General features: G+C 44.3%; 1 protein-coding gene across 1 annotated transcript in view; it reads left to right on the plus strand.

The window, feature by feature from the left end:
* Nucleotides 1–22135, plus strand: part of DNAH3 (dynein axonemal heavy chain 3) — a 180034-nt gene that overhangs the window by 7290 nt on the left and 150609 nt on the right. The window contains exons 2-3 of the mRNA XM_075565993.1: nt 17465–17566; nt 21035–21257. Of these exons, the coding sequence (XP_075422108.1) occupies nt 17465–17566; nt 21035–21257 (325 nt within the window). The remainder of the gene's footprint in view (nt 1–17464; nt 17567–21034; nt 21258–22135) is intronic.

Consider the following 22135-nt stretch of genomic DNA (forward strand, 5'->3'; position numbering starts at 1 on the left):
GCACGACAGACCCATTGGTACTCGCGAGTACGGGCACCTATTCTGCCCTACAGACCGCCGTAGTAGTGACGCGCTGATTCCCCTCGCCCAATAGGCAAACGCCAGCTCGCGCATGCGCCTGTCAGCACGTCCTGAACAGCAATACCAGCTCCCTACCTGTACCGAAGCATCGATAAGTAGAAAAAAGGTAGTGCTGCACTTTAAGTACATTTTCGCTTCACATACGTGCTCTGGACCGATTGTGTACGTTAATGCGGGGCTCGCCTGTATATGTTTCTATCAGCATCTTCCTAGCTGCAAAATATCTTTTTTCAACATTGGATACATAGGTCAGGGCCGGCATGATGGTGGTGCCATCGGTGCACAAAGCCCCGCGGTTAGAGAGGACCCGCGCTCTTCCACACAACAGTGAAACATTGCCGAGGGAGAGCATGGGGCCTCTGTAACTGTCTTACCTTCTCCAGGGGCATCTCCTCCTGCAGGGTCCCGTCATCATGGTGCCACAATGTCAAAAGGCGTTGCGTTGCCATGACAATGTGACATCGCGGTGGCATGCAGTGTGACATGTTGTCATGGCAACGCGACACCATTTGACATTGCCGCACCATGATGACGAGACCCTGCAGGAGGAGATGCCGCCGGAGAAGGTAAGAGCACATGACCCTGCGCCGAGCAAATATCCCAGCCGGCCCTGTATAGGGGCCTATTCTCCGGAATGCGATGTTTGACCGCATCCAAAACCGCCGCTGGTGCTTCTGCTGCCACCATGTCGCCACCGAAACTCACCGCTGGGACACGTCGTCGCTTCACATTTCGCCGCAGGGCATCTCGCTGCTTCCCATTTCTCCTCCAGTATTTCTCTGCGGCCATCTTGATAATGTCCCGCCACGACGTCATTTGTGAATGCGCACGCTGAGCAAGACACCGAGAGCGTCCGCTGGACCCCGGTAGCGCCGGCAAAAAAGTGTTTTGTTTTTTTTAAATGAATTAGTAAAAGTTCAGAATATTAAGATTTTCTTGTGAAAAGTTTCTTGAGACCCCCTGGTTCTTAGAAGCGGTTTGCATACCAGACCCACCAAAATCGCAGTTTTATTGAAAAAATAAGAGTTTGAGGCTTTTTTGACACACCGAGCGGATTGGCAGAACCGGAGTGAAGCCGCTTCTAAAAAAGCCTTTTAGACGCGGATTGAAAATGCGAGAAGGGCTTACAGACTAGCAAAGCGTGCCAACACGCTTCTAAAGGGCACTTTAGAAGTGGTTTGTCAGACTTTGGAGCTACTAGAAGAGACCCCTCTGCCTGCGTTGTATGTATATGACCCTTTCCACAAGCTGTGGAGGTTGGATTAGATACAGATAATAATCCTTCCTTATTGTAATATACAGTAAAACACTCACATTCTGTTTACAGGAGATGAATCTCAGTGGTTAAGCATCTACAACAGTCACTTTCCATACATTCTGTTACCAACATGGAAAATTACTGGAATACATACAGTATAGGGGTCAATTCTACATACTCCGACGGGGTCCCTGGCTGTTTTCAACCAAGTAACCTTATTGACATTAGTGGGAATTTTCAAACTGAAACTACCTAAATGGTGGCTTTGAATATAACAAATCTACCCCGCAGTTACAAGCAAAGTGTCTTTCTTTGGATGGGAATGGTTAATTCATTTTCTATCTTGACATGGGCTTGGTACACACAAACATCACCGCATATGTGCCGGCTATGCGCAATTCACTGAATCCCGGGCAAGAAATGATGTCCGCTTTGTTTATGCTGCTGCAAAAGTCATCGCATTGATAAAAGTGTTTACCAACAAAATATCCAAACACTAAACTGCAGCTTTTCAAATTTCAATTTCCATCAGGCTGAAATATGTTGGACAGTTTCAAAGACATCTTGCTGATGATACTGAAATCTAAAAATGTGTGTGCTTACTGGTCCACTGCTTCAGCACTAGCTGTCGGAGAAACGGAATGATGTTTCCGCATCTTATCAATGACGCAGTATAGCTTTCGTTGATACGTTTTCGTCTCTTCCCTGTAACACTCCCCTTCTTACCCTTCACAGGCCATGTTCATTTGGTGTCATCTGTTCACAGGAAAGAAGAAAAAAAAAGTAATTTTCAAGACAAATTCTTAGTATCACTCCCCAAAGTGTAGCAGTTTATTGGCTCACGGCAACTGGGGGAAATAAAAATGAGATTGGGATTGTCTGTCTTGTGCTCCACGTTTAAGATAACAGGAATGTTGTATACCAAGCGTTCTGCATTTAAATTTGCCTTAAGTGGGTAAAGGAAAGTGATATTTTAAAAAGGCTATGAGAGCATTTGAAAAAGGTCTGTGTTAGTGACACTGTCGCAAGGTAATTTGTCTTGTTTGCATCAGTGATCATTTCAAGAGCAGCTATGGTAATGACACACATTATTTGAATGGGGTGCATCGTTCGATTTCTGTGTTCCTTGTTTCTTTCTCCCAAAAAGTCCACCCAGTAAAGGGGAGTTTCTCTTGCTAATATATCCGTGTGAATGTCTGAAACTTGAATAACAAGGGGCTAGATCCATATAGGTCTGTTTAATTGAGGGCTCGTTATCGAAATCAGTAATAGATGTTATTTCCCCGGAGGTTAACACAGGGGTGAAGTTTGCGCCCCCCTGCCTGCTCTCCCCCCTTGCTCTCGCCCTCCCCCCCCCTCTATTCTTTTTTCCGGCATCGGCAGCGTCATTTGACGTCATGTCGCGTTGCCATTTAACCCTGCGGCATCATGGCGATGCGTCGCCAGAAGCCGCCGGAGAACAGGTAAGAGGCATACAGAGGCCTTGCATGCTCCCCCCGGCATTTTATTTAAATGTTGTGGGGAAGAGCGAGGGGCCTCTGTAAGTGTCACGCACCCCCCAGTTTGCGCACCCCTGGATTAACACATCCACAAAGATAATTAGCGGAAGGATGGTTGTCCATGAGCACTCCAATTCAGTTGAAATAGTGGTATTTTATTCAGTCCATCAAATCTACAAAAACGTAGAAAAATTTACTGCGCCATGATAATGGGACGCTGTAGGAGGAGATACTGCCAGATAAGGTAAGAGACCGTTTCAGAGGCCCCCGCGCTCTTCCCCCGGCAATCGGTTTAATTGTTGTGGGGAATAGCGCAGAGCCTCTTTAATCGCGTGGCTCGGTTATGTGGCATCGATGGAACCGCCATCAAGCCGGCCCTGGCTACTCCCATCCAAACCCTAAAATATGGGTTGGAGAGGACAGAGAGAGAGAGAGCGAGAGAGTGATAGAGCTCTTAAGGGACCTTTGTGAATCTGGCCCATGGTTTATTAGCAGCAGGGCTAAGGTAATACGTAAACCATCCAAATTAAACCATTATCCTGTTACAGCATGGGTGGCTAACTCCAGTCCTCAAGGGCCACCAATACATCAGGTTTTAAGGATATCCCTGCTTCTGCACATGTGGCTCTGTCATTGATTGAGCCACTGATTAAGCAGCGATATCCCTAATACCTAGCCTGTTGGTGACCTTTCAGGACTGGAGTTGGCCACCCCTGTGTTACAGATTATAGCGACTAGTCAATCAACTGACCACATATCATCATGTTAGGCAGATTCTGCATCAAAAACGCAGTTTAGGTATTGTCAATCTGGAATAATAGTAAGCGCTTGCGCGCATGCGTGACGTTACGCGCATGCGTGATGTTGCGCAAGTGTTTGTTGTATATAGGCCAAACGATGAAGCGCGACTAGGAGGTGTGGCCATGATGTCACAAGGGTAGTTTTTTTTCCTGCCTCACTGTGATTGGCTCACAGTGTCATGTGGCTCGGCAGCGGCTCGTAAAGACAAATGTCTTTGTCTTTCCACAAAGCTGCCGCGCCAACTCTCTGCCGTGTGCGCGCGCATCTGCACTAGATACACTGTCATAGGGAGATAGGTATTTGTCATTGATGTGCGAGCGCGCACGCGCTTACTATAATACAGGCCTTAGACCCACTGCAGGTCTCCACGGATCATGTTTAATTCTTACATTTCCACTGAAATAAAATGTCAGAACTTTTGTACGCTTGGTGATTTAAAATAGATTTTACGGCACTAATTGTGTAGGAACATCCCCTGGAGCTCGTTAAATTCAAACTTTAGAAATTAAATGGAAAATGGAAAAAGAGAGATGAATAGTTATGCACCGCTGGTTATCACTTTATATACCATTATCTCAGAGGGGGGCCGGGGGGGGGGGAAGCAATGCACTCACTAAACATTTACCTCTTTGAGGGCCACAATCTGACTTAGAAAGAGGCAGTATCTTCCGAGGTGATTGAAAGAGGATTTAACTGTGCTGAAGCAGGAGCAGAGAGGAAAGGGGAAGTGAACTGTGTGAAGCTCACAATACAGTATACTGGAGATTTTCAGACTATGTAAGCATGATTACAGCAATAATAGGCATTTTTACTAAGAGACAAACATTAACTCATTACGTGCCTTATGTGCCTAGGCCATCAGAGCCAGGATAAATCTTATTCTCCTTACAGAGACTCACACGTACTGATATACGGAGGCTCACACGTACTGATATACGGAGGCTCACAAGTACTGATATACAGAGGCTCACAAGTACTGATATATGGAGGCTCACAAGTACTGATATACGGAGGCTCACACGTACTGATATACGGAGGCTCACACGTACTGATATATGGAGGCTCACACGTACTGATATACGGAGGCTCACACGTACTGATATACGGAGGCTCACACGTACTGATATACGGAGGCTCACACGTACTGATATACGGAGGCTCACAAGTACTGATATACGGAGGCTCACAAGTACTGATATACGGAGGCTCACACGTACTGATATACGGAGGCTCACACGTACTGATATACGGAGGCTCACACGTACTGATATACGGAGGCTCACACGTACTGATATACGGAGGCTCACACGTACTGATATACGGAGGCTCACAAGTACTGATATACGGAGGCTCACAAGTACTGATATACGGAGGCTCACACGTACTGATATACGGAGGCTCACAAGTACTGATATACGGAGGCTCACACGTACTGATATACGGAGGCTCACAAGTACTGATATACGGAGGCTCACAAGTACTGATATACGGAGGCTCACAAGTACTGATATACGGAGGCTCACACGTACTGATATACGGAGGCTCACAAGTACTGATATACGGAGGCTCACACGTACTGATATACGGAGGCTCACAAGTACTGATATACGGAGGCTCACAAGTACTGATATACGGAGGCTCACAAGTACTGATATACGGAGGCTCACACGTACTGATATATGGAGGCTCACAAGTACTGATATACGGAGGCTCACACGTACTGATATACGGAGGCTCACAAGTACTGATATACGGAGGCTCACAAGTACTGATATACGGAGGCTCACACGTACTGATATACGGAGGCTCACACGTACTGATATATGGAGGCTCACAAGTACTGATATATGGAGGCTCACAAGTACTGATATATGGAGGCTCACAAGTACAGATATACGGAGGCTCACAAGTACTGATATATGGAGGCTCACAAGTACTGATATATGGAGGCTCACAAGTACTGATATATGGAGGCTCACACGTACAGATATATGGAGGCTCACAAGTACTGATATACGGAGGCTCACACGTACTGATATACGGAGGCTCACAAGTACTGATATATGGAGGCTCACACGTACAGATATACGGAGGCTCACACGTACAGATATACGGAGGCTCACAAGTACTGATATACGGAGGCTCACAAGTACTGATATACGGAGGCTCACAAGTACTGATATACGGAGGCTCACAAGTACTGATATACGGAGGCTCACAAGTACTGATATACGGAGGCTCACACGTACAGATATACGGAGGCTCACAAGTACTGATATACGGAGGCTCACAAGTACTGATATACGGAGGCTCACAAGTACTGATATACGGAGGCTCACAAGTACTGATATACGGAGGCTCACAAGTACTGATATACGGAGGCTCACAAGTACTGATATATGGAGGCTCACAAGTACTGATATACGGAGGCTCACACGTACTGATATATGGAGGCTCACAAGTACTGATATATGGAGGCTCACAAGTACTGATATACGGAGGCACACAAGTACTGATATACGGAGGCTCACACGTACAGATATACGGAGGCTCACAAGTACAGATATACGGAGGCTCACACGTACAGATATACGGAGGCTCACAAGTACTGATATACGGAAGCTCACAAGTACTGATATACGGAGGCTCACAAGTACTGATATACGGAGGCACACAAGTACTGATATATGGAGGCTCACAAGTACTGATATATGGAGGCACACAAGTACTGATATATGGAGGCACACAAGTACTGATATATGGAGGCTCACAAGTACTGATATACGGAGGCACACAAGTACTGATATACGGAGGCTCACAAGTACTGATATACGGAGGCTCACAAGTACTGATATACGGAGGCTCACAAGTACTGATATACGGAGGCTCACAAGTACTGATATACGGAGGCTCACAAGTACTGATATACGGAGGCTCACAAGTACTGATATACGGAGGCTCACAAGTACTGATATACGGAGGCTCACAAGTACTGATATACGGAGGCTCACAAGTACTGATATACGGAGGCTCACAAGTACTGATATACGGAGGCTCACACGTACTGATATACGGAGGCTCACACGTACTGATATACGGAGGCTCACACGTACTGATATATGGAGGCTCACACGTACAGATATACGGAGGCTCACACGTACTGATATACGGAGGCTCACACGTACTGATATACGGAGGCTCACACGTACTGATATACGGAGGCTCACACGTACTGATATACGGAGGCTCACACGTACTGATATATGGAGGCTCACACGTACAGATATATGGAGGCTCACACGTACTGATATATGGAGGCTCACACGTACTGATATACGGAGGCTCACAAGTACTGATATACGGAGGCTCACAAGTACAGATATACGGAGGCTCACACGTACTGATATACGGAGGCTCACAAGTACTGATATATGGAGGCTCACAAGTACTGATATATGGAGGCTCACAAGTACTGATATATGGAGGCTCACACGTACTGATATACGGAGGCTCACAAGTACTGATATATGGAGGCTCACACGTACTGATATATGGAGGCTCACACGTACTGATATATGGAGGCTCACACGTACAGATATACGGAGGCTCACAAGTACTGATATATGGAGGCTCACAAGTACTGATATACGGAGGCTCACACGTACTGATATACGGAGGCTCACACGTACTGATATACGGAGGCTCACACGTACAGATATATGGAGGCTCACACGTACTGATATATGGAGGCTCACACGTACTGATATACGGAGGCTCACAAGTACTGATATACGGAGGCTCACACGTACTGATATACGGAGGCTCACAAGTACTGATATATGGAGGCTCACAAGTACTGATATATGGAGGCTCACAAGTACTGATATATGGAGGCTCACACGTACTGATATACGGAGGCTCACAAGTACTGATATATGGAGGCTCACACGTACTGATATATGGAGGCTCACACGTACTGATATACGGAGGCTCACACGTACAGATATACGGAGGCTCACACGTACAGATATACGGAGGCTCACAAGTACTGATATATGGAGGCTCACAAGTACTGATATATGGAGGCTCACACGTACTGATATATGGAGGCTCACACGTACTGATATACGGAGGCTCACAAGTACTGATATACGGAGGCTCACAAGTACAGATATACGGAGGCTCACACGTACTGATATACGGAGGCTCACAAGTACTGATATATGGAGGCTCACAAGTACTGATATACGGAGGCTCACAAGTACTGATATATGGAGGCTCACACGTACTGATATATGGAGGCTCACAAGTACTGATATACGGAGGCTCACAAGTACTGATATACGGAGGCTCACACGTACTGATATATGGAGGCTCACACGTACTGATATACGGAGGCTCACAAGTACTGATATATGGAGGCTCACACGTACTGATATATGGAGGCTCACACGTACTGATATATGGAGGCTCACAAGTACTGATATACGGAGGCTCACACGTACAGATATATGGAGGCTCACACGTACTGATATACGGAGGCTCACACGTACTGATATACGGAGGCTCACACGTACTGATATACGGAGGCTCACACGTACTGATATATGGAGGCTCACACGTACTGATATATGGAGGCTCACACGTACAGATATACGGAGGCTCACAAGTACTGATATATGGAGGCTCACAAGTACTGATATATGGAGGCTCACACGTACTGATATACGGAGGCTCACACGTACTGATATACGGAGGCTCACAAGTACTGATATACGGAGGCTCACAAGTACAGATATACGGAGGCTCACACGTACTGATATACGGAGGCTCACAAGTACTGATATATGGAGGCTCACAAGTACTGATATACGGAGGCTCACAAGTACTGATATATGGAGGCTCACACGTACTGATATATGGAGGCTCACAAGTACTGATATATGGAGGCTCACAAGTACTGATATACGGAGGCTCACACGTACTGATATACGGAGGCTCACACGTACTGATATACGGAGGCTCACAAGTACTGATATACGGAGGCTCACACGTACTGATATATGGAGGCTCACACGTACTGATATATGGAGGCTCACACGTACAGATATACGGAGGCTCACAAGTACTGATATACGGAGGCTCACAAGTACTGATATACGGAGGCTCACACGTACAGATATACGGAGGCTCACAAGTACTGATATATGGAGGCTCACACGTACTGATATATGGAGGCTCACACGTACTGATATACGGAGGCTCACACGTACAGATATACGGAGGCTCACACGTACAGATATACGGAGGCTCACAAGTACTGATATATGGAGGCTCACAAGTACTGATATATGGAGGCTCACACGTACTGATATATGGAGGCTCACACGTACTGATATACGGAGGCTCACAAGTACTGATATACGGAGGCTCACAAGTACAGATATACGGAGGCTCACACGTACTGATATACGGAGGCTCACAAGTACTGATATATGGAGGCTCACAAGTACTGATATACGGAGGCTCACAAGTACTGATATATGGAGGCTCACACGTACTGATATATGGAGGCTCACAAGTACTGATATACGGAGGCTCACAAGTACTGATATACGGAGGCTCACACGTACTGATATATGGAGGCTCACACGTACTGATATACGGAGGCTCACAAGTACTGATATATGGAGGCTCACACGTACTGATATATGGAGGCTCACACGTACTGATATATGGAGGCTCACAAGTACTGATATACGGAGGCTCACACGTACAGATATATGGAGGCTCACACGTACTGATATACGGAGGCTCACACGTACTGATATACGGAGGCTCACACGTACTGATATACGGAGGCTCACACGTACTGATATATGGAGGCTCACACGTACTGATATATGGAGGCTCACACGTACAGATATACGGAGGCTCACAAGTACTGATATATGGAGGCTCACAAGTACTGATATATGGAGGCTCACACGTACTGATATACGGAGGCTCACACGTACTGATATACGGAGGCTCACAAGTACTGATATACGGAGGCTCACAAGTACAGATATACGGAGGCTCACACGTACTGATATACGGAGGCTCACAAGTACTGATATATGGAGGCTCACAAGTACTGATATACGGAGGCTCACAAGTACAGATATACGGAGGCTCACACGTACTGATATACGGAGGCTCACAAGTACTGATATATGGAGGCTCACAAGTACTGATATACGGAGGCTCACAAGTACTGATATATGGAGGCTCACACGTACTGATATATGGAGGCTCACAAGTACTGATATATGGAGGCTCACAAGTACTGATATACGGAGGCTCACACGTACTGATATACGGAGGCTCACACGTACTGATATACGGAGGCTCACAAGTACTGATATACGGAGGCTCACACGTACTGATATATGGAGGCTCACACGTACTGATATATGGAGGCTCACACGTACAGATATACGGAGGCTCACAAGTACTGATATACGGAGGCTCACAAGTACTGATATACGGAGGCTCACACGTACAGATATACGGAGGCTCACAAGTACTGATATACGGAGGCTCACAAGTACTGATATACGGAGGCTCACAAGTACTGATATACGGAGGCTCACAAGTACTGATATACGGAGGCTCACAAGTACTGATATACGGAGGCTCACAAGTACTGATATACGGAGGCTCACAAGTACTGATATACGGAGGCTCACAAGTACTGATATACGGAGGCTCACAAGTACTGATATACGGAGGCTCACAAGTACTGATATACGGAGGCTCACAAGTACTGATATACGGAGGCTCACAAGTACTGATATACGGAGGCTCACAAGTACTGATATACGGAGGCTCACACGTACTGATATACGGAGGCTCACAAGTACTGATATACGGAGGCTCACAAGTACTGATATACGGAGGCTCACAAGTACTGATATACGGAGGCTCACAAGTACTGATATACGGAGGCTCACAAGTACTGATATACGGAGGCTCACAAGTACTGATATACGGAGGCTCACAAGTACAGATATACGGAGGCTCACAAGTACAGATATACGGAGGCTCACAAGTACAGATATACGGAGGCTCACAAGTACAGATATACGGAGGCTCACAAGTACTGATATACGGAGGCTCACACGTACAGATATACGGAGGCTCACACGTACTGATATACGGAGGCTCACAAGTACTGATATACGGAGGCTCACAAGTACTGATATACGGAGGCTCACAAGTACTGATATACGGAGGCTCACAAGTACTGATATACGGAGGCTCACAAGTACTGATATACGGAGGCTCACAAGTACTGATATACGGAGGCTCACAAGTACTGATATACGGAGGCTCACAAGTACTGATATACGGAGGCTCACAAGTACTGATATACGGAGGCTCACAAGTACTGATATACGGAGGCTCACAAGTACTGATATACGGAGGCTCACAAGTACTGATATACGGAGGCTCACAAGTACTGATATACGGAGGCTCACAAGTACTGATATACGGAGGCTCACAAGTACTGATATACGGAGGCTCACAAGTACTGATATACGGAGGCTCACAAGTACTGATATACGGAGGCTCACATGTACTGATATACGGAGGCTCACAAGTACTGATATACGCAGGCTCACAAGTACTGATATACGCAGGCTCACAAGTACTGATATACGGAGGCTCACACGTACTGATATACGGAGGCTCACAAGTACTGATATACGGAGGCTCACAAGTACTGATATATGGAGGCTCACACGTACAGATATACGGAGGCTCACAAGTACTGATATACGGAGGCTCACAAGTACTGATATACGGAGGCTCACAAGTACTGATATACGGAGGCTCACAAGTACTGATATACGGAGGCTCACAAGTACTGATATACGGAGGCTCACAAGTACTGATATACGGAGGCTCACACGTACAGATATACGGAGGCTCACAAGTACTGATATACGGAGGCTCACAAGTACTGATATACGGAGGCTCACAAGTACTGATATACGGAGGCTCACAAGTACTGATATACGGAGGCTCACAAGTACTGATATACGGAGGCTCACAAGTACTGATATACGGAGGCTCACACGTACTGATATACGGAGGCTCACAAGTACTGATATACGGAGGCTCACAAGTACTGATATACGGAGGCTCACAAGTACTGATATACGGAGGCTCACATGTACTGATATACGGAGGCTCACAAGTACTGATATACGGAGGCTCACAAGTACTGATATATGGAGGCTCACACGTACTGATATACGGAGGCTCACAAATACTGATATATGGAGGCTCACAAGTACTGATATATGGAGGCTCACACGTACAGATATACGGAGGCTCACAAGTACTGATATACGGAGGCTCACAAGTACTGATATACGGAGGCTCACAAGTCCTGATATACGGAGGCTCACAAGTCCTGATATATGGAGGCTCACAAGTACTGATATATGGAGGCTCACAAGTACTGATATATGGAGGCTCACAAGTACTGATATACGGAGGCTCACAAGTACTGATATACGGAGGCTCACAAGTACTGATATACGGAGGCTCACAAGTACTGATATACGGAGGCTCACAAGTACTGATATACGGAGGCTCACAAGTACTGATATACGGAGGCTCACAAGTACTGATATACGGAGGCTCACAAGTACTGATATACGGAGGCTCACAAGTACTGATATACGGAGGCTCACAAGTACTGATATACGGAGGCTCACAAGTACTGATATACGGAGGCTCACAAGTACTGATATACGGAGGCTCACAAGTACTGATATACGGAGGCTCACAAGTACTGATATACGGAGGCTCACAAGTACTGATATACGGAGGCTCACAAGTACTGATATACGGAGGCTCACAAGTACTGATATACGGAGGCTCACAAGTACTGATATACGGAGGCTCACACGTACTGATATACGGAGGCTCACAAGTACTGATATACGGAGGCTCACAAGTACTGATATACGGAGGCTCACAAGTACTGATATACGGAGGCTCACAAGTACTGATATACGGAGGCTCACAAGTACTGATATACGGAGGCTCACAAGTACTGATATACGGAGGCTCACAAGTACTGATATACGGAGGCTCACAAGTACTGATATACGGAGGCTCACAAGTACTGATATACGGAGGCTCACAAGTACAGATATACGGAGGCTCACAAGTACAGATATACGGAGGCTCACAAGTACAGATATACGGAGGCTCACAAGTACTGATATACGGAGGCTCACACGTACAGATATACGGAGGCTCACACGTACTGATATACGGAGGCTCACAAGTACTGATATACGGAGGCTCACAAGTACTGATATACGGAGGCTCACAAGTACTGATATACGGAGGCTCACAAGTACTGATATACGGAGGCTCACAAGTACTGATATACGGAGGCTCACAAGTACTGATATACGGAGGCTCACAAGTACTGATATACGGAGGCTCACAAGTACTGATATACGGAGGCTCACAAGTACTGATATACGGAGGCTCACAAGTACTGATATACGGAGGCTCACAAGTACTGATATACGGAGGCTCACAAGTACTGATATACGCAGGCTCACAAGTACTGATATACGCAGGCTCACAAGTACTGATATACGGAGGCTCACACGTACTGATATACGGAGGCTCACACGTACTGATATACGGAGGCTCACAAGTACTGATATACGGAGGCTCACACGTACAGATATACGGAGGCTCACAAGTACTGATATACGGAGGCTCACAAGTACTGATATACGGAGGCTCACAAGTACTGATATACGGAGGCTCACAAGTACTGATATACGGAGGCTCACAAGTACTGATATACGGAGGCTCACAAGTACTGATATACGGAGGCTCACACGTACAGATATACGGAGGCTCACAAGTACTGATATACGGAGGCTCACAAGTACTGATATACGGAGGCTCACAAGTACTGATATACGGAGGCTCACAAGTACTGATATACGGAGGCTCACAAGTACTGATATACGGAGGCTCACAAGTACTGATATACGGAGGCTCACACGTACTGATATACGGAGGCTCACACGTACTGATATACGGAGGCTCACAAGTACTGATATACGGAGGCTCACAAGTACTGATATACGGAGGCTCACATGTACTGATATACGGAGGCTCACAAGTACTGATATACGGAGGCTCACAAGTACTGATATACGGAGGCTCACACGTACTGATATACGGAGGCTCACAAATACTGATATATGGAGGCTCACAAGTACTGATATACGGAGGCTCACACGTACAGATATACGGAGGCTCACAAGTACTGATATACGGAGGCTCACAAGTACTGATATACGGAGGCTCACAAGTCCTGATATATGGAGGCTCACAAGTACTGATATACGGAGGCTCACAAGTACTGATATACGGAGGCTCACAAGTACTGATATACGGAGGCTCACAAGTACTGATATACGGAGGCTCACAAGTACTGATATACGGAGGCTCACAAGTACTGATATACGGAGGCTCACAAGTACTGATATACGGAGGCTCACAAGTACTGATATACGGAGGCTCACAAGTACTGATATACGGAGGCTCACAAGTACTGATATACGGAGGCTCACAAGTACTGATATACGGAGGCTCACAAGTACTGATATACGGAGGCTCACAAGTACTGATATACGGAGGCTCACAAGTACTGATATACGGAGGCTCACACGTACTGATATACGGAGGCTCACAAGTACTGATATACGGAGGCTCACAAGTACTGATATACGGAGGCTCACAAGTACTGATACCGTAGTGGCAAACGGCTCCCAGTGACATGAATGGAAGTGGAAGGGGCAACTTTATTCCTATTGCGTTTGAGACCAGCAGAAATAGTGCAACGTTCCTTGTACATTATAAAGGCTCCTGGCGTGGCAGCCCTGATGCTGTACAGGGGATGTCACAAGGGCAGTAAAAGGGTTAACTGCCATTCAATTCAATGGCAGGAAACCTGGGATCCATCCCATGGAGGTGCCGCGTATCAGCGTTTAGTGAATCCGGGCCTATGCTCTTCAGACAGGGCGGTAATTTGGGTATACGCATCAAGGCAAATTGGGAATTAAACGCGAATAGAATTATTTTGTATTTCTTTGTGTCAATGCACAAAAACACTTTCACACGTATTTATTTTATGTAATACCTTGTCCAGTCTTTTATGCTGTAGTACTTGATATATTTCAGTTGTTTTTTATAAGAAAAATAATAAACATAATAAATAGACATTGTATAGTAGAAAAACAGTGTAAACTACTTAGGGAAAAATTATTTTGATTATTGATAATAATAATAATAATAATACTATTGCTCACTAAATAAGGCGGAAATAAACTCAAATGTACTTTATTGTATTTTGCTTCTTTGTTGTGTTCTCGCTTTTTTTTTTGTTGTTGGAAGGATTGAATGTTCAAGGTAACAGACAAGCTGCCATTTTAAATAATACCTAATTAAAACCACAATGCATGCTGATCGCCAATTATGAAACCCCCAGGCTGGGATATAGTTGTCATGGTAACAGATCGTCTTCCTCCTCCTAAATATTATCTCTTAAGTGTAGTCATTATCTATGCTGGAAACGTCACTAACGCAAATAGCTTCAAACTAATAATGTTTACTTAAAAAATCATGTGTTTGGCCTGTGCAGAATCTGAGCTAAGGATAGACACGTTGTTCATATATTTTTATTATTATTATTATTATTGTTGGTGATGCTTTGCAAATCATTTATTCACAAATGTAGCAGACTTCACATCTCCTGCTGATAACACAATAAAATTGCGTTACAATACAATACAGCATACCATACAAGTTTCCATAGGAGTCAACAGCAGTGATACATAGTTCCGTAGAGGATGAGGTTGAAATAATACGAATAAAAATGTCCCCATACAAAAAGGTTTCACCCACTACATAAATAGTTGTTTACTTGTGTGCGTTTCTGCAACATATTTCTGCCTCGCAACTAGAGGTGTGCGGATCACTTCCGAGGGGCTTCTCAAAATATGTTGCGGTTTTTTTCCTGAAATTTTGCGTTTTCACAAACTTTTCCCCTAAAGTTTAAATTGCTTGCTCGTTTGCCAATTTGTGTTGCCTTGTGTTAGAATTTTGCGACATTGGCCGTGCATAAAGGGTCGCGGGACCTTCATTTGGGTCATTGTTTTGAGAACTTAGCAGATTTTCGCTAAATGTTTAGTGAAAATAAGGGCAAATTGCAACGGTTTTCAAACTTTAGCAAACATTTTGCACACTTTAGCAAACATTTTGCACACTTTAGCAAACATTTTGCACATCTCTACTAACAACCTACTAAACATTCACCTACAGTGGAATTATTACCATCTGCAGCTCCCCGGGATGCCCTGCTTCCAGAGATACTTCTGTAGTAAGGGCCGGTGGCCGGTAGCCGCTTCGGCTGGGCTAGCTGGGTTTTAAAGTTTAAAGCTCCCGTGTTGCGCTGGCCAATAGGAAGCCGAACCTGATGATGTCACGGCTTCCTATTGGCCCGCAGGGCGCATCAACTTTTAAACTCTACCAAGATATCAACCCTGCTAGCCGAGCGGAGCTGCTACCGGCACCCCTTACAGAGGTGCGTATCTCTGGAAGTAGGGGGTTCTCGGAGCTGAAATTAATGGGGTTCAGTTCCGGAGACCCCCTGCTTCAATCCAATGTAAAAAAAAAAAAAAAGGCTTGACTTGCCGCTTTAATGCAGCAGTCCATGCCCTGCTCCCCCTTTTCTGGGTTGGAAGGAAGGGGTCCCAAGGGATAAAAATTAGTGTGTTTCTGCCCTGGGGTCCGCCTGCTTCTCAAGCCCAAATCAAAAACAAGCCAAGGGAACTGCTCTTTTCATTATGATTTATTATGGCCCTTTAGCTGATTTTTCACAGGGTTCGTGTGCTGTGTGTCCAGTGTGCTAGGTATGCTGATTAAACAAGACTTTGTTGTAGTTACGTATTACTTGTTATTGAACGGCCAGACAATAGACACAATGTATCTATCTTCAGTAATTGTTTAAAGAGCCATATGACAGAGAAAGGAAAGCGTTGCATTTCACGCCATTGGCACCACTGCAATAAATTGAATTAGTGTCAATATAAAGCAAGCATGTTTCGAAATGCACACTTCCAAATGTCTGAATCTTGATAAAACCATATACTAATTATAGCTATTGACTTTCAATATCCTTCCACAATGTCCTATCAACTGCTCTAAATACTTATAGAGGAAATACTACCATGGTATTAAAATACAGCTATTGTGAGTATAAGAAACACTAAGAATCAACTTGGCTAACCAGTGTGTGTGTTGGGACACATAATTACATACTTCAAATGGATTGGAAGTACTGTAGCTTGGGCTATAAAACGTCCCATTGCTGCAGTGTATCACTTTACAGTGCAGCATGTTTGTTTATGAAAGTGGAGGGTGACATTTTTTTTTATAACATGACTGTTTTCACTAATGGTTTTAAAAGCTTTTGTAAAATGCCAAACAATTTCTGAGTCATACAAGATGCATTCATACTTACTGTAGTGCCAAACCGACCTGTTGTGTAATATGGTAATGTTTTTTTGGGAAAATGTATGTTTTGCTTTGCCTGATTTTACCTTTTCATGGGCACAGTAACCTATACGGATTTGGATACTTCTATTGAAAGTGCCTTTTGCCATTGCCATTGCATTGTAACAATGAAACGATCAGGTTCTCTTCTGCTTAATCTTTTTCTCTCCTTTAGTCCAAGGAGGACTCAATACACAATATGAGCCATTCCAAAGGATTACCCAGTTTACCCCCTTTGCCTACAGAATCTGCAAAAGAGCCATCAGAATTGTATCAGGTACGTTATGGAAGATACAAAAAAAAACTGTTGTCTAATATATTCCAGTATCAATTCTCACGGATGATTATTCCTGATAGCAAACAAACTATTAGCAGCTTATTAAAAGCATATTGGGAATGGGAGTAGCATTAAGATAAATAAACTATCTGAAGTGGGCATTTATTCAAATCATTCTTAGCTTGTGGTGTCACTTTATCTCTCTGCACTTTGGTCACCAAAAATTAGATGGTAAGCTCTTCAAGCAAGTCTTATGTGTTCACTATCAGTGATGGATACTATTAACATTAGTCATGCCTTTAAACCGTGCCATGGGTTGAAATAGTGGTTTGTCCGCTTTCAGCCTCAACCCACAGACCCAAATGGACTTAACTTGAAACTACTTTTACATGGACCATGCAACAGTAGTCTGGTTGTAATCCAAGTACCACATAGCACAGGAGTGGGCAACTCCAGTCCTCAAGAGCCACCAACAGGCCAGGCTTTCAGAATGTTCCTGCTTCAGCACAGGTGGGTCAATCAGTGGGTCAGTCTTTGAATGAGCCATTGATTGACCCACCTGTGCTGAAGCAGGGATATCCTGAATACCTGACCTGTTTGCGGCCCTTGCTCACCCCTGAATTGTAGCAACATAGCTATCAGCTTTTTTTTCTTCCGTGCTTTTGATAATATTTCTAGAAGTTGTACCATTGTGAAACAAGGTCACAGATTCTTGTCCTAAAGACCTTACGCTTAGAGATGGACGAATCAGTCCAAATGTTCTGCTGACCATTGTGGGACTTTAAAGGTGCTGATGCTGATGTGATACACTGTTTGGGTTTTGTTGCATAACCCCTGAGCTTTAATTAGTTATTCACTTGTCATTATTCACTTTGTCCAAAGAACACGTTTGCCTTCTAATATAACAAATACTGGTAGCAATGCACTGCCAGTACTACATATTTAATGCTGACTTATATAAAATATTCATTTTTATTGTCATTGCCGCAGCTAGTCTTTGCTCTTCAAACTTTGCTTAAGTGGATAACTGGTTTCTATGGCACAGACTGACTTTGTTATAACTTAATGACATTGCGTTTAAGCTGCTAACTGCCCATTACTAAGTTCTAGCTACTGTACTTTACAGGAGCATAATGCGTTAGAAACAGCACCCAGTAGAACTCAATAGCAATGTTCTTGGCATATACTTTATTCACTTGAATGGCTATTAGCAAATAAAGGTTGAAACAGCTGTCTGTGAGTAGGGTCACTGGCTGTGCACGTCCGTAACCCATGCTGTGCTGAAAAGCTGTGTAATGCGGCAGGCATAAGCATATAGGGTTCCATGTTAAAATGGATTTCAAGCAAAAGGTGACAAGGTGTGCTCATTTGCATGTCATTACCCAGAATCCCTGGCTGCAGTTGAAGCACTGTTTGCTAAGTGATAATGGGGAAAGGCAGGATTACAGACCTGTCTGAGGCATGCAAATGCACCACAAGTGGTATTTTTATTTACTGTGAGTAGACCCTGAAATGCACCACAAATATTTTGCACACATGAATATAACAAACAAGTTTCACCAGTAAAAGTTGAAGTCAGGTCCAATGACTTTGTGTGCTGTAAACTTGCACTCGATCACAAATCTAGCTCTGCTCCGAATGCAGCAAAAAGTGCCACACTAAATTATTCATTGAGTTTGAAGGGACAGTTATTTACCTAGTAAACCAAGATGGAAGGCTACTGTTTGCTGGCACAACAATACTTAGGAGAGAAGCTCAAATGTATTTGTAGTATTAATGCATTGCAGGCGTATCTGACATTGAGGGGCTTAATAGTGCTGCTGTCAGAGATGATCGGAGATAGACACTGCACATGAGAAAACTCTTCAGGAAGAAATATAAGCTACAAAGTTAGAGATGCGGGCAGAGTGAAACAGAGAGCCGATTCAGAATAGCATCACATATAGTCAGGAGGAACAGAGAGGGTTGGATAAATTATGCATGGGGTGGCCAAATCCAGTCCTCAAGGGCCACCATCAGGTCAAGTTTTTAGGATATCCCTGCTTCAGCACAGCTGGCTCAATCAGCTGATTGGGCCACCTGTGGTGATGCAGGTGCAGGTGTCACTCCACAGAGATACTGGCACCCCCTACGGAGGTAAGTATCTCTGGATGCAGGGGATTCCTGGAGCTGAAATTAACAGTGTTCAGCACCGCAGACGCCCTGCATCAATCCTGTAATTGCTAAAATAAATAGCACAGTGCTACGTGTTGCTCCTTTAAGCTTGGGGAACAAGGTGCATTATAATAAGAATTTGACTCCAGGTCCATTTTAGAGGAGATTACCTCTTGTATACCTGGACGGTGACAGCTGGGTACCAGTTGGAATGGGATGGGAACCGCTGATGTATAAAATGCATATTTACATATGTATTTCATAATTGCAAGTCTCTCTAGAACCGAATGGGTGAAACCGATATAATTATTCTTACTTAAAGTGGTGGTTATTTATTAGATTCCGATAGTGCAGGTCGGGGCACTGCCGCACGGGATCCCTTATCAAAGTCAATGGCAGATTCTGCGTGATAGCGCCCCCATTGGCACTATGGCAGTTTATTGAACAACCCCCAAAGAGGCATTTGCAGCGTCTCTCTGGCAGTGAAGGGGTGCATCTGTCACCAAATATTTTCCAATACAGTATATTTTTTAATTAAATAAAATTTTAGGTGAACAAAGTCGGACCCCTCGTCCTGACGGTGAGCTCTGTGCAGCAGCCGGCTGGCTGATATTGCTCATGTCACTTCCCACGCATAATTCTTAGAACATCGCTGTAACAAGAATATGACGATTTACCATCATAACATTATATACCAGGCCAGGTATTCGGGATATTCCTGCTTCAGCAAAGGTAGCTGCTTGGACTTCAATTGGTTAGTCCAAGCAGAGATTAAAAATTGCATCCCATTTCAGAAAGCTTGCCCTTGGAAGAAGTCTTGGAACCGTTTGTCGTAGGGTTTTTGAGCTGCATTACACAATTTTTTATCACAAGCGTTTTTTTTATATATCACTAGTATTTTTTATCACCAGTGTATTTGATACTTATTTTTGCTTTATTTCCATCACGAATATGTATGCTGTTTATATAAGCGATTCACTATAGGGAGAGTGTATTATATTCACCCACTACAGTTGCATATGTGTATATCCTAATTCACAATAGGCTTCCGTTGACCACTGGCTTTTAGTGAGCTAATTAAAGCACTGCCCATTTTGTAGGAGCGCCCTTTGACGCATTTTGTGTTTTAATGACTATAGGTCACTGTTAAATTGTGCAATCTTCTCCTTTGCATTACAAGGCAGGGGCTTCCATTGGTAAGATGGAGATACCATGCTCTCGGGGTGAGATATGGTTATTAATCAGTAACAAAAGTGGCAAAGAAAGTTCTAAAATATGCAAATAATACATTGTTCATGTTTTCTTTCTTTTTAGCTAGTCCTCAAGCACAGCATCTACCCCCCATTAATGCAAAGTGTATCATGGACTCTGGCGGCTCCTTTCAAAGAACAACGTTTTTACCGCAGTCCTAGTAACTCGATAGCAAACAACTACTCGCTCGCAGCACGTGACCTAAAACTTAATGAACTGTCACAGAAGATGCCCTCTGCCAGAGCAAGTACTGCGAAGACTTCCCCCCGACACAGAGCTTCACCCCGCATCCTTTTACCGCTAACGTATTTATTGCAGGGATAAAATACAGCAATAATAACTTTATTTCATATACCGCCTTTCTCCCAATAGGACTCAAAGCGCTTCACAGTTACAATATAGCACATAGAGGTTTTACAGACACAGTCCCCGCCCAGGTGAGCTCGCATTCTGTTTTTGGTGCCTAAGGCACAGGGAAATAAAGTGATTTGCCCAAGGTCACAAGGCGCTGACACCGGTAATTGAACCAGGTTACCACTCCGTGTCACTGCTCCCAGTAGATGGTAGATATGGCTCTGTTTTTGCGTGCATCCATAAGTGCATGCCAAACCCCCGCGTCACTGCATGCATTGCAGGTCCTTCTGCCAGCGAGAGTTAAAACCTTTCATAATGTGATGTTCTCTGCCGAGGTAAATTACATTAATCCGGCAGAAAAGTGCATTAAACTTTTATAGGTATCTCCCGCTTCAAATACATTTCTCGCTGATCTACCGCTAGAGGGATAATTGGAAGAAGCGTAAACTCTGCCGCGAGCAAAAATCTTTCCCATAAAAACCTACGTACCTTGGGTAATATTGTTTACAACATTTGAGCTCCTGAGATTTACGCTCCCAGCTTTTTCATAACACAGAGAGCAGGTTTAATCCACCAACTTTGTTTGGAACTCTACATTTTATTAAACAATATCGCAGTCATTTATCAAGGTAAAATGAATGTCAAAAACAATATAAATGTATAATATGCTATCCTGAATGTGTTATTTCCACAATTGAAAGCCAAAGATCATACTTAAAGGTTACACTTAGCAAAAATGTATGCAATAAAAGGCACAGCAGCCTAATATAATCAAATATACAATGTAAAGTGCCTATTATAGGGGTTAGT

Source organism: Ascaphus truei, chromosome 11, assembly GCF_040206685.1.
Source record: "Ascaphus truei isolate aAscTru1 chromosome 11, aAscTru1.hap1, whole genome shotgun sequence".
NCBI lineage: Eukaryota > Metazoa > Chordata > Amphibia > Anura > Ascaphidae > Ascaphus > Ascaphus truei.